General features: G+C 40.0%; 2 protein-coding genes across 3 annotated transcripts in view; both read right to left on the reverse strand.

Moving 5' to 3' along the window:
* aclya (ATP citrate lyase a) overlaps nt 1–6,581 on the reverse strand; it is a 21,574-nt gene extending 14,993 nt beyond the window's left edge. Inside the window, exons 1-7 of one of the 2 annotated variants that reach the window (XM_015037839.1) lie at nt 6,466–6,581; nt 6,260–6,265; nt 6,103–6,112; nt 3,412–3,575; nt 1,934–2,056; nt 807–869; nt 364–554 (exon numbers count right to left, since the gene is read on the reverse strand). In XM_015037839.1, the coding sequence (XP_014893325.1) occupies nt 364–554; nt 807–869; nt 1,934–2,056; nt 3,412–3,570 (536 nt within the window). In that variant the 5' untranslated portion in view covers nt 3,571–3,575; nt 6,103–6,112; nt 6,260–6,265; nt 6,466–6,581. The remainder of the gene's footprint in view (nt 1–363; nt 555–806; nt 870–1,933; nt 2,057–3,411; nt 3,576–6,102; nt 6,113–6,259; nt 6,266–6,465) is intronic. The other variant, XM_015037838.1, reaches the window with a different exon arrangement.
* Nucleotides 6,582–8,686: 2,105 nt separating this feature from the next.
* The window catches only part of cnp (2'',3''-cyclic nucleotide 3'' phosphodiesterase), a 6,942-nt gene continuing 3,770 nt past the window's right edge, over nt 8,687–11,858 (reverse strand). The window contains exons 2-4 of the mRNA XM_015037840.1: nt 9,602–11,020; nt 9,389–9,516; nt 8,687–9,300 (exon numbers count right to left, since the gene is read on the reverse strand). Of these exons, the coding sequence (XP_014893326.1) occupies nt 8,833–9,300; nt 9,389–9,516; nt 9,602–10,994 (1,989 nt within the window). The 5' untranslated portion in view covers nt 10,995–11,020 and the 3' untranslated portion in view covers nt 8,687–8,832. The remainder of the gene's footprint in view (nt 9,301–9,388; nt 9,517–9,601; nt 11,021–11,858) is intronic.

An 11,858-nucleotide genomic window follows, 5' to 3' on the forward strand; every position in this document is an offset into this window, starting at 1 on the left:
GGGGGGGGGGGAGGGGGGGGGGGGGGGGGGGGGAGTGTAAAACTGAAACCATTCTAATAAAAAAAAAAAAAAAAAAAAAATGAACGTGCTTTGAATGTTGCTGGGACACAAAGAAAGGCTGTGGGTGGAGGCTGATCGAAGAAAGGCAGAGCCGAGGAGGAAAATGTCATTTGTTTAATGGAACCACACACTCATTTGTTCCTCCTCCCTGGCATTTACTCCTAATGTGAGTGTGTTGGTCGTCCATCCATTTTTATTTCTTTTTTTTTACCCTTGCACACAATAGTTGTAATACATTTTAGAGTAATGGAATTATTTATTAAATCCAGGTTGTTATATTCATTGGTATTTTTTCATACTTACGCTTTCTTGTCATTGGGAGCCTTAGTCAGCAGTTCTCTCTTCACCTGATCTTCACTGATCTTTTCATCCACCCCAATTAGCAGCTTTTGTGCCTTGGCGTCCACGTCTCCGACATCCACCCCTCCCTCGTGGTGAAACAGGACGTAGTCTCCCTCTCGGGCAGCATAAATGCACACGTAGAACTCCTCTGTCTGAAGGACAGAATAGACTGCAAATAAAAATACCGTTGTCTGACAACAAAGACATTTCTGTGGAACAGCAGAAAAGTGACAGGCAAAAACAGCAAATAGATCAAATAAAAAAAAATAAAGAATAAAAATTCTGATGGATGAAGTTTTGGAAGAATTTCATCTGGGACATTTGTTGAATTTTGACATGAAAAATGTGTGGGATACCTGATTTAGGCAGTAAAAAGAGTCACGGGTCCAAGATGGCTGGCTTACCTGCTTATGAGGAACAAATGGCTCTATAAGGAAGTTTTTGAGAATGCCTTTTGCTTTTCCCACCTGTAAACCAGCAACAGAACTAAATTAATGCACTGACACAAATTCTCAGTGATTATAAAATAACTAAGGCGTTTTTACAGACTAAATAATACATGTTTGATCTCTTTATTTGTTTTCAGAATGGAGTAAAGTAACCAAAATCTAACACTTGACTGAAGGAAATTGACATTATAAAGAAAAAAAAAGAAAAAACCAGAAAAACTTGTCATGTAGAGCCACAGGCACATTTCATTTGGTGGAAGGCGTCATGGCTCCTGTTAAAGGCCAACAGGCAAAAAAGCCTAATGAGGGACTGAATGAGAGAAGCAAAGAGAGAAAGAAATGCCATTTCAAATAATACAGCGAAAAGAGGAAGTGGATGATAAAAAAAAAAGGATAGAAGATTGAAAACCTCACATGGGACCTGAAGCCCAGACAGATAAATGAGGTGCCTCAGAGTGAAAACAGAATGCAAATTATCATAAATGAATGTCAGCTGTAAACAAGAGCCATAATTTGCCAACTTTATTGAAAAATACTGAAAATTCAAAATTAAAACCCAGCTGGGCCAAATATAGAGTATTGTAGAAATCTAGGGATGTATGATGAACATGATAAACCCAACATGCTCTTCACAACATTTATTCTGATTTACTGCCACTGACAGTTTCATCGGATCTGTGAGGAGACCCTACAGTCTGACGGCGGCTGGGCAAAAACACTCTCCTTTATTTATCCGTGAAACAACCTATTCCCTAAATAGACCCGTCTTGGTTTATGAGGCAGAGCAGCATCTCAGAGCTACATTGATGGACCGACTACTGCTTCAGCGGCAGAGCTCGCCTCAGCTGACTGGACTGATTTAATACCTGCGCACAAACACACATCTGTTCAAATATGAATCCAACCGATAGCATGGATACTAAATTTGAAAATGTGCTCATGTAATACAGGGATGGTAGACAAGGAAAGAAGAAGAAGAAAGGCATAGTAGAAAAATTGATGGGTGAGAGTTCAGGAGTATGTTTAAGTGGAGATAATTATGAGAAATGGTGGAAAGGTTTAAGTATGGGTGCGTGACGTACCATTGTCTCTTTCATAAGGCGTGGCTTGAGCCACTCTTTGACCCCGTTCAGGTCCAGATTGACGCCGACCAGACCGAGCTTCCCTCTCCTCTTAATCAGCTGGTCTGGCTTCACAACCAGCCTCTGCAGGAGGAAAACAAAACAATATGGATGCAGGGAGCAAGCATCAGCACTGATGTTGTAGCATCATAAATGCTAAATAGTCGGAACTATTAAAAAAAAAACTCACCGAAGAGGCAAATTTAATAGAATAAATCTTTAAATACCCAAGGATTCAAACGTAGTTGTCATACGAACACGTTTAAAATCGAACAAGGAATTTTCCTTGTTATTCTCTGATCTAATAAAGCAGTAAAGTCCAATTTCCAGAGATCCATCTGACTCTATTCTTCTTTTATTTCCCCCAATATTACAATGTTCCCTCCATATTCTGTGAGTTTTAGCATCTAAACATTTCAAACTTGCTTTAACCATATCCAAAACTTCATTTGTGACCTTTCAGCTGTGTTTCTTTGTCTTCACGATGCTGTTTGTTTACTAATGTTCTCCAGCAAACCTCAGAGGCCTTAACAGAGCAACTAGATTAAGTTGCACACATGTCGACATGCTAATTAGGCGACTTTTGGTTGCTGTTGATTTTATTTAGAAGCATCAGAGTAAGTAAGTAGCTGAGATAAAAGTTTTGTTAATTATTAAACTAAAATAGACCTAAGACTCAATTTTTGTAAGTGTGTTATAGAATAAGAAGCACAGAAACGTATTAACTCACGCGGCTCACAAAAAAAAAAATCACTCAATTATCAACAAACATTTTCTTCCAAAGTTCAAAATTAAACCTAAACTGCACATGATGTAAATACAAACTTAGACTATATGTCCACACCAATCCAGCCCACCCACCTTCTCTTCTAAGTTAAATACAGAGAATGACGTCTGACAGTGGAGTCATTACTATCTGGGTGCTTGGCACTGAGCAGAGGAAGAGACGGTTGAGGGTGAAAGTTAATGTGATTTCTTCATCAATTCTAGCAGAGCTGGCATCTCCGTGGATCTGCCCTCTGCATCCTCCTTCCACCTTCCCGATAAAATCCTTCAGTCGTGAGGGAGGTACAGGAAGGATGACCCTTTTACTCTAGATAAGTAACCAAGTAATTAAATTAGCTTGAATAAAGAGCTAGTGACAGTTTTGCTGAGAGGATCGGCCAAGGAGAGGAGGAGAAATCATTCATACTCGGCTATGGAGGTAAAGTGGGGATTTCTCTCCAGTTCCACTAACAGAGCTGAGGCATTACTCTCTTCTCTGTGATTTCAGCTAATGAGCACCAAGTGACCACTCTGCTGTCAGCCTGAGTAATTGTCTCCATAAAGCGGAGATCGCTCTCCAGCGTTTCCCACATTTATGCTCCAGACGTTTAATCGTCCAAAGAAAAACCGTCGTCTGCGTGTATGTTAGTTCAAACGAGCTCCTGCTGTCTCACCTCTGTGAGCAGCCATGGGTGTTCCTGCGTCAGCCGCTGAAAGTCCGTCTCGGTTGTCACGTTGGCGTAGCGGAACCTGTTCTGGACTGGCGCCGACGTGCAGATGTACTTGTAGAGATACTCCTTCCCCGTCTGCTCTGAGATGGCTTTGGCCGACATGACTGGCGCAGAGAGGGGTGGACGGGAAGACAAACGGATAAATAATGAGATAAAGACAGAGGTGCACAGAGGCTTTGTGGATAGGAATTTTTTATACTACATTAACAGAAAATGTATGCGAGGTTACCTGTCTTTTTTTTCTGTCCGAATTACCAGACATTTTTAATAGCAAAACTGCAGGAATATAGCTCAAAAAATGTGTTCTGTCTGGGATAAAATCCTCAAAAATAGAGAGAAAAGTGAAATAAAATGCAGAATCAGAAACACTGGAAACCCACATTGTTTGTGGAAAAAAGCCACATCTGATGCAGGCTGATACAAATTCCCTAATCTGTTGACGTTCATGCGATGTTGCAGAGATGTTACTACAACAATGTTTACAGTGCATAGGGAGCAAACAAACAAAACAAAAAAAAAAAACACAAAACAAATTTAATCTAACATCAACAATTATTCCAAAACTAACATAAAAAAGCACCATGTCGCTAAAGCAGAACCCATGAAATGTTTGTCTGTGCGCTCCTGCTAGAGGCTGGAAATATCATATTTTAGTTCCTGAAAAAAAAAAAAAAAAAAAAAACAATTTGCTTTTATAACGTCACAGTCAAAACAAATTCTGAAATGCTGAAAAGTTCAAAGTTAAAAAATGATGGTCTATTTGCCTTTACCAAGACATACATTCGCACATTCCTAGTAAACGAAACAACCCAATTGAACGTCCAGCTGCTGCATCGTTATTCAGCTGCATGTGCTGTGCAGGTGTTTTCCCTGGCATGTAAAGTTAGATATCTGAAATCTAAATGTAACAGTACCTCATTGTTACACGCAAAGCATGAATAGACATAGCTAAAAAAACAAAATTATTTACATATTTTCCTTTGTGTCATCATGAATCTGGCAACAACCAGACAATGGACTTACTAAAGCGGAATCTAACGTGATCAGCCGGCCTTTGTTTGGTCTTTTGGTGCTGCTGAGGCGATGGGTGGATATTTGCCTGTTAAACAGTCACATCCTGCTGAGGCTTCAGCAGCTACACATCTCCACCCTGTAAGAGCTCGAGCCGATCTGACGTGAACCATTTTAACACCACAACACTGAAATCATGCAGGTCAGACAACTTATGATTAGTTGCTTTTGGCACCCTGTTTATTTCAGCTTGTGACGTAAGCAAACTGAAACACAGAATCAATAACCAGTAAAAGCATCTATAATTTTTACTGCCGAGCGGGTGAAGATGTGACCTTTGAACTTTGCGCATACGTTTCGACCGCTGGCATAAAGTTTCCAACCTTCATGCGTCATAGCAGCACTGCAGTTTCAATTTCGTAAAAGCTGAACGTGCAGTGAAGTCGAGCATTAAAAATTTTAAGTCTCCCAACAAGGTGAAGGTCAGACACAACATGAATTATACTTTTAGGAATCCTAAACGCCGACCAGTTTACTTTGCAGCATAAAAATATGTAGGTATTACACTGGAAATACTCTTATTGCTTCAAGGTTGGATCAGCTTTGACTTTATATTAAATTTAACAAATTATATAATTCGATAATTAATATGGATACATTAGTTATTCTTCAAGCTTTCCTTCTGTAGGCTGTGACCTGAAAGCTAAAAAAACGAATCATTTTTTTAAAATTATTCATTAAATGCATAAAAAAACTATTAAAAAAAGGATTCTTGTACATTCAACAACCAGATACAATCTTTGACGAAATATGCAATTTAAGTTCTTTAATCGATTCAGTAAAAATGAGGTGCCTTTGCACTGATGTGTATATTTGTATATTAAGAATATCATATGCTTTCATTTTCTGTTGGACTGAAAACATCTATCTCTATCTGGGAACCTGCAGCACTGTTTTCCTGCTAAATGCAATTTATGAAATAAACCAAAAAGTATACATATGTTATGTGTATAGCTTGAGTTTACAAAATCTAAATTCCTATGCTACTATATGTCACTAAACCCGTGTCACATATGTTATAAATCAGCTGTTAAACTTTCACAATTATGTTAAGGCTATTGTAATAATCATATTTTGGAGTCGCTGTCAATATCTGATAAATCTGCCAGGAATTTTTTTATTTATTTATTTTTTTTACCTTTTTACTCACCATAAATCTGTGATTAATCTGACCTACTAGGTTCCCAAGGCCATTAGATATGTTATCACGATAGATATGTTTTACTTACTTATAAGGGCTGCACTAATTAGCAGCTCCAAAGGCTGGCAACCATCTCTTTCTATGCATTTCATTAGGCTGAAAGCCCTGATGCCTACTCTCAAATGTCCCCTCTCCTCTGCAGCTCTGGCAGGCATTTCTTAAATGGATTAACATGACAGCCAAGGACCGCTCTCGTTATTGATCGCTGTTGTTCCAGAGTCACCAACAGAATGGGTTCCAGGCCAGGATGATGTTTAATCCAAAACTGGGTTTTCATTCATCTTGCAATTTATTCTCTGTACCTGGGCTGTCAGAGGGAAAAAAAATAACACAGGTACAAATGGCAGACAGTAATAGTGTATCTCAAAACGGGGATGATGGATGGTTGGAGAAGATGCACAAAAAGAAATGATGCTCAAGAAAAGAAATGCCCCAACAAACTTGTCCAGGGAAAGCTATGTGGTGGTGGTGGTGGGGTGGGGGGGGGTGAGTCAGGCACCGTTTCAACTGATTTAATCAACTTGTTTCATTAGTTTGCAAAAACAAACAAAACAAAAAGCCAACACACACACACACACACACACACACACACACACACACACACTGCATAAAGTAAATTCGCTTTAAATCTGGTTTAATGTATTTTCTTAAAAAAAACAACAACCTTGAAGGACACTGAAATACAGAGCAAATGCAGATTTAAATTTCACTGTTCAAAGTTTTACCTTGCTTTCTTTCTTTCACTGTTGTAGTCGTGAGCTGTGGGTGGACGTGTGGAGATCCTCAGCAGTGTTGCTCCACTCTCCGCCAGAGGAACCTGTCTGGTCTGAGAATAAAGCTTGTTGTCAGTTTTCTCCCTCTACCTCTCTCCTCATAGCCTTAGCTGAGGTTTCCTGGCTTCTGATTGGCTCATTCCACCAGCCTGTGTTGTTGCATTCACATACTGTAGGAAATTTTATAGCAACGCAAATATTTTAGTTGGGAGCTTTTACATGAAATAAATGTAGATTACGTGAAAACCAATAGGCATAAAAGCACTTGTTTCATTTTTAATCTTAGGATTCAATACATTTGTATTGTTCGATTTCGCAACTGATAGCTTGTGTCTTTCAATAAACTGGAATATTATCGAAAACTTCTTTAATTTCAGAAATTCGGTTCAAAATGTGAAGCTTATTGGAAATGGATTCCTTAAACAAAGAGACACATTTCAAGCATTTAAATTCGGACGAATTTAAATGCTTGAAATGTGTCTCTTAATACAAACTAAAAATATCCCGACAGCTCCTCATATAATCCCTGTGGAAGCTACACTGGAACTTAAACAGCTGAGATTCTTTCCCTATGCTCCTTTTTCAGAATTTGCTTGTCTTTATTAAGGCTGATGAAGGCATTCTGAACAGGCCATGGCAATATTATATAATTATTTTTTTCTAAATGGCTTTATACGGCTTAATTTTCAGAGAAATTGAAATTTAGGATTCATTAGCTGTCTGCATAACTATCAGAACCACCTGGATGCTATTAACGAGTTATTTAAGCTTTCTGATGTAAAATTGAGATTTTTTTTAGATGGAAATACATATTTTACATACACATTTCTCTCCAAATTTATTTCTAGGCTAAATAATTAAACTCAATGTATTGCATTGGAGTTTTATGCTAGCTTTTACAAATTAATCAAATTATTCTTTTTTACATTTTGAAATAATTCAAAAGTTTGATTTTGCTTTACGATGTTGGTTCTTTCATTAAAGTTACGGTAATAGCCTAAATTTTAATCAGTATTTTTACAATCTCCAAAATTTTAAATTGCTTCTGCAGAAAAAAAATACATAAATGTCAGAGTACATGAAGATAACGTACAAAAAAAAACCCTGTTCGGTTTGATTGGTCTTCTTTGCCACCTGTTCACTACCTTCATACACAAGCGTTTACAATTTTCGCAATTGAAGTCTGAAGTCAATAGCGTATTGTAGGACACATCCTTGGCCTAGAATTGACCTAAGCGCTTGAATCACAGGTAAAACTCAAGGACTCATACAAAAAATAAAAAAAAAGTCTGAAGAAGCAAGTTGGAAATATACGTACAACATCTCGTACCCAAAATACTTTCATATTGTATGAAAAGCTTCTCGAACAGAAATCCTTCTAGCTTCTTTCCCACGGTTTGTTAGTGCCATCTGCTGGCTTATTCTTCCAACTGCAAGTGCACAAAGTAAATTTTCATCTGCAGGTAAAATTGTTCAGTGTGTGAGGCATAAAAATCTATTAACTGCACTCAGACTGTTACAGCAAAGCATGTTTCTCTTTATTGAGTGTACAAAACAAGTGCAAAAATAGTGATTCATAAGAGCTACACAAAGTAGGACTTCAGGAAAATTACAGTTACAGCCTACAAACCAAAGAGCAGGACATGGAAGTACTCTTCAAAGAGGATTGCGCAGTAGAAAAGATTGCAAAACATTGGCTTAGATTCACAGCATTTCATAAGCAACAAATGCAAGCTGCTGGGAAAAAAAAGCCAACTTTATCTATTATTCTCTCTCTGAAGCTAAGCACAGGCCAGAGATTTACAAGGAAGAATCCCTACAACTGACATTGAATCTAACACTTAATATGCAACTTTGGTCCAGAAGCTAATCACCATTACTTCCTAAGCTGCACAAACACACATACTGTAGAATTATGAAACTACAGCAAAGGAAACAGAGCTATGTTTAGCACATTAATCCAGTAATTTATGGAAAACAAACCAGCGATGCATGCAATCAGTATCTAGTGTGAACATTGGCCTATGTAGAAGAAAGCCTAGGTTTTTAAATACAGTGTGGGGCTGTGGAAGGAGGCTATCCTAGGAGAAACTGCAGCTAACAGGACAGTGTGATGAAAAAACAAAATACTGAACCAATAACGTGCCCAACTCTAAGGCATCTTGGGTTGTGGTGCAAATCAACATTATAAAGGCACATCGTTTGTGGATTTAGGGTGGCTATAACTGAAGCCCTAAATGCTGCACAAACACCAATCTTTCATAAAGTAAGCCTAAGTTTTAATTCACCAACCACACCCCCTGACACAACCGTTTTCATCTACAGAATAGCACACTTCTTCATCTTTTTCTTTTCTGGTTCTTTTTTAGGTGACTGCTGCTGCTGCTCCTCCTGCTCCTTGCGTCCGTAGAAGCTGGAGAAGCAAGCCGCAGCACAGATTGGCTCTCTGAGGCCGAGCATCCACCTTCCTTCACCGTAATATCGCAGCGAGCCGAGCTCCATCTCTTCGACCACCTCGCCTTGAGGCAGGGTTAGGATTTGGAGCAGATCTAAGCCTGTCTGAACCGGCTCCACATCCTTCGCACAACCCAGCGTAATGTGGGCACGGCTTCCAACAGGCAGAGACGCGGATCCGGGAACATCTGCCTCAGACTCCTTTTCTGTATCCGCTGGCCAAAGCTTGAGCTGCTCATCGGTGAGGCACACTCTGGCACCAACGGTGCGAGGGGTGACGAAGAGAGCAGTCAGCGACAGCTCGAACACAGAGCCGTAGCACTTCTTAACCACCTGGAGCATTCACAAGGAAAGTAGCACAAGATTAACGCCAAACACAAATATTTCTCGCAGTTATATGAAGTTAAAAGTTGTTTCTTACTGGATTCTTTGCATACTCGCTCGCACCGTCTGCTTTCCCATAGTCACAGAACTTTGTAGTGCAGTGGAGGATTCCCTTGGTCTCAAAGTACTGCTCCAGATCCACCTCCTTCTCAGGTTGTTCTGTGACTGAAATTCAGAGAAAAATTATTTTATTTGGAATAAAAAAAACACCAAAAATAATAATCTTAAAGCCAGTTTTACTGACACTCACAGTCAGCAATGTGTTTTTTGAAGCCTTCCAGGGTGTCCAATGTTTTCAAGAAGTCCATTGCTGTGCATCCGACCTTGTCCTGTACTGAGGAGAAAAGAAACCAGCCGAAATAAAGAGGAAGGGACGTTTCATTGAGTGGACCCTTCATTGCATCCAGGTGGGCCTCCTCTAGTCCACGGCCAGTCTTCTTTTTCAGCTGACTCAAGTCTCTGCTCCATTCGGTTTGTGGCTCCAAGAAGATGGCGACAAGATTGTGTTCCTCTGCAATCTCTCCCAGGCTGGCAAGTCGATCATGGGTGTGGTTGGTATCATCCACCACGATCAGCACAGAGGATGCCGCCCCGTCACAGCAGCGAGCCACTATAGCATCATCCAGAGCTTTGTACCCTTCAGCAGAGGGATTTTCAGGCTTTATGTTGTGGTCATCAGCACAGAAAACAGAACACTGGTCTTTGTAGGCATCTGCTATAGTGCGTGCCAAAAAGCTTTTGCCACTTCCAGGAAGGCCCCTGAGGACAATAAGCGTGCGAGAAATTCGTAGGGCATCTTTCGTTTCCTCGTGTTCCAGGAGGGCAAAAGACAGCGAGTTGGGAGCAGGAACGGGATCTTCCTCCTTTTGAGGCTCTGGTTCTTTCTGCACAGATTTGACAGCTTCAGCTTCTACTGTCGGTTCCTCAGGAATAGCAGATTCAGACTTGACAGGTTCCTTCTGGGTTGGGGCAGGTTCCCCACTTTCGCCCAATGGCACTTTCTCCATTGCTGCTGCTGCCAACTTTTCAGGTGAAGCTTCAGTTACCACAACCGTTTCGGCAACTGCTTCTTTTTCTATCTTTGTCTCCACTGCGGTGGGCATTTTATCCTCAGTCTTTGCTTGTTCTGGTTCTGTCTCTTTGCTGGGTGGCTGGGTTTCAATTGGCTTCTCCACAGCTGGTTCGGGTAGAGTTTCTGCCAGTTTGGGTACAGTTTTCTGTTGTGGTAGAGATTCTGCTGGTTTCTCTGGCTCTGGTCCAGGGGTGGTCTCTGCCAGTTGAACTTGCACAGGCTCTGCAATATTCTCTGGCACAGGTTGCTGTTCTAAAACTGCAGCTGGGTCAGAGACCTTTACTGATGACTCTGCTGATTCTACTGGTGCCGCTGCGTGGGGCACCGACTCCTCTTCTGGCTTTTCCATGTTGCTTTCTTTATTTTCCTGCGTCACATTTTCTACCACAACTGGTTTTTCCGTTTCTTGGCTTTTCACCACCAGCTGGTCAACCTCTTCCACAGCAGCTGGTGGATTCTCAGGCTCTGTGGGTTGCTCCATTGCTTCTAGTTTTGCCTCTTGTTCCATTACTGTCTCCTCTTCATTTTGAGTTGCTGGCACATCTAAAACCTCTCTTTTGTCTGTATCCATGATTGGTTTTGCAAACAACCAGGTACCTTAAAGACATAGATAAAATCAAAGCATTTAGGTTTACACAACATTTGGAAATGAAATTAATTCATGTAGGGATATTCAAGGAAACGACCTGAAAGACAAAGTAATTGAATATGGCTATAATGTTAGTTCTGTAAGCCAATACACTGGTCAAACAGGAAGTTCCTCAGTATCAGAGTTTTAAAAAGTGAAGTAATAAAGATAAATAGCTTTTATAATTCAAATCTTCAGAGACCGTGCAATTATATAGAATAATATTTCCTTCACACTTTAATACAACCTCAAAGCTAAGTTTTGCTTTATTGTGGCCTTTTTCGGTTCAGTTTTGCATGCGGAAGAAGTGAAAGCACCAAATTAGTTATTCAAATTTATATTTACATTTATGCAAGTCAGTAAGTCCTTAGTTAAACGGTCCAGAGAAAGAAAGAATGACTGTACTGAGTTTGCACAGAAACGTAGGCTGCCTGAAACCTTGCCAGCAAACAGATAATGGCTAATTAAAGAAACGTGGTATTAATTAAAAAAACAACAAAAAAACCAAAACTGGACAGCTTTAACCGAGTTTAGCTTTACGACGCCAATGGAAAGAATATGGTAAACTGTATTGAGGCAACCAGAAAGAGGAAGAGTTAAACCGAAGTGACTGCAACAACAAAGCAATTGCCTAACGTCAATCCCCAGGTTTTCCCCCAAAACGAACAAACAACTAAATTGAAGACATTAAAGACAAATACAGAACTATGTAGTTTTTTTTTTTTTTTTTTTTTGGGGGGGGGGGGGGGGTTTCGGGAGAGACCCAAAAAGGACCTGACATACCTTTTTTTTATAATTGCAAAACAA

This window comes from Poecilia latipinna, unplaced genomic scaffold (assembly GCF_001443285.1).
Source record: "Poecilia latipinna isolate Pla-1442-1.1 unplaced genomic scaffold, P_latipinna-1.0 Scaffold420, whole genome shotgun sequence".
In the NCBI taxonomy this organism is placed as follows: domain Eukaryota; kingdom Metazoa; phylum Chordata; class Actinopteri; order Cyprinodontiformes; family Poeciliidae; genus Poecilia; species Poecilia latipinna.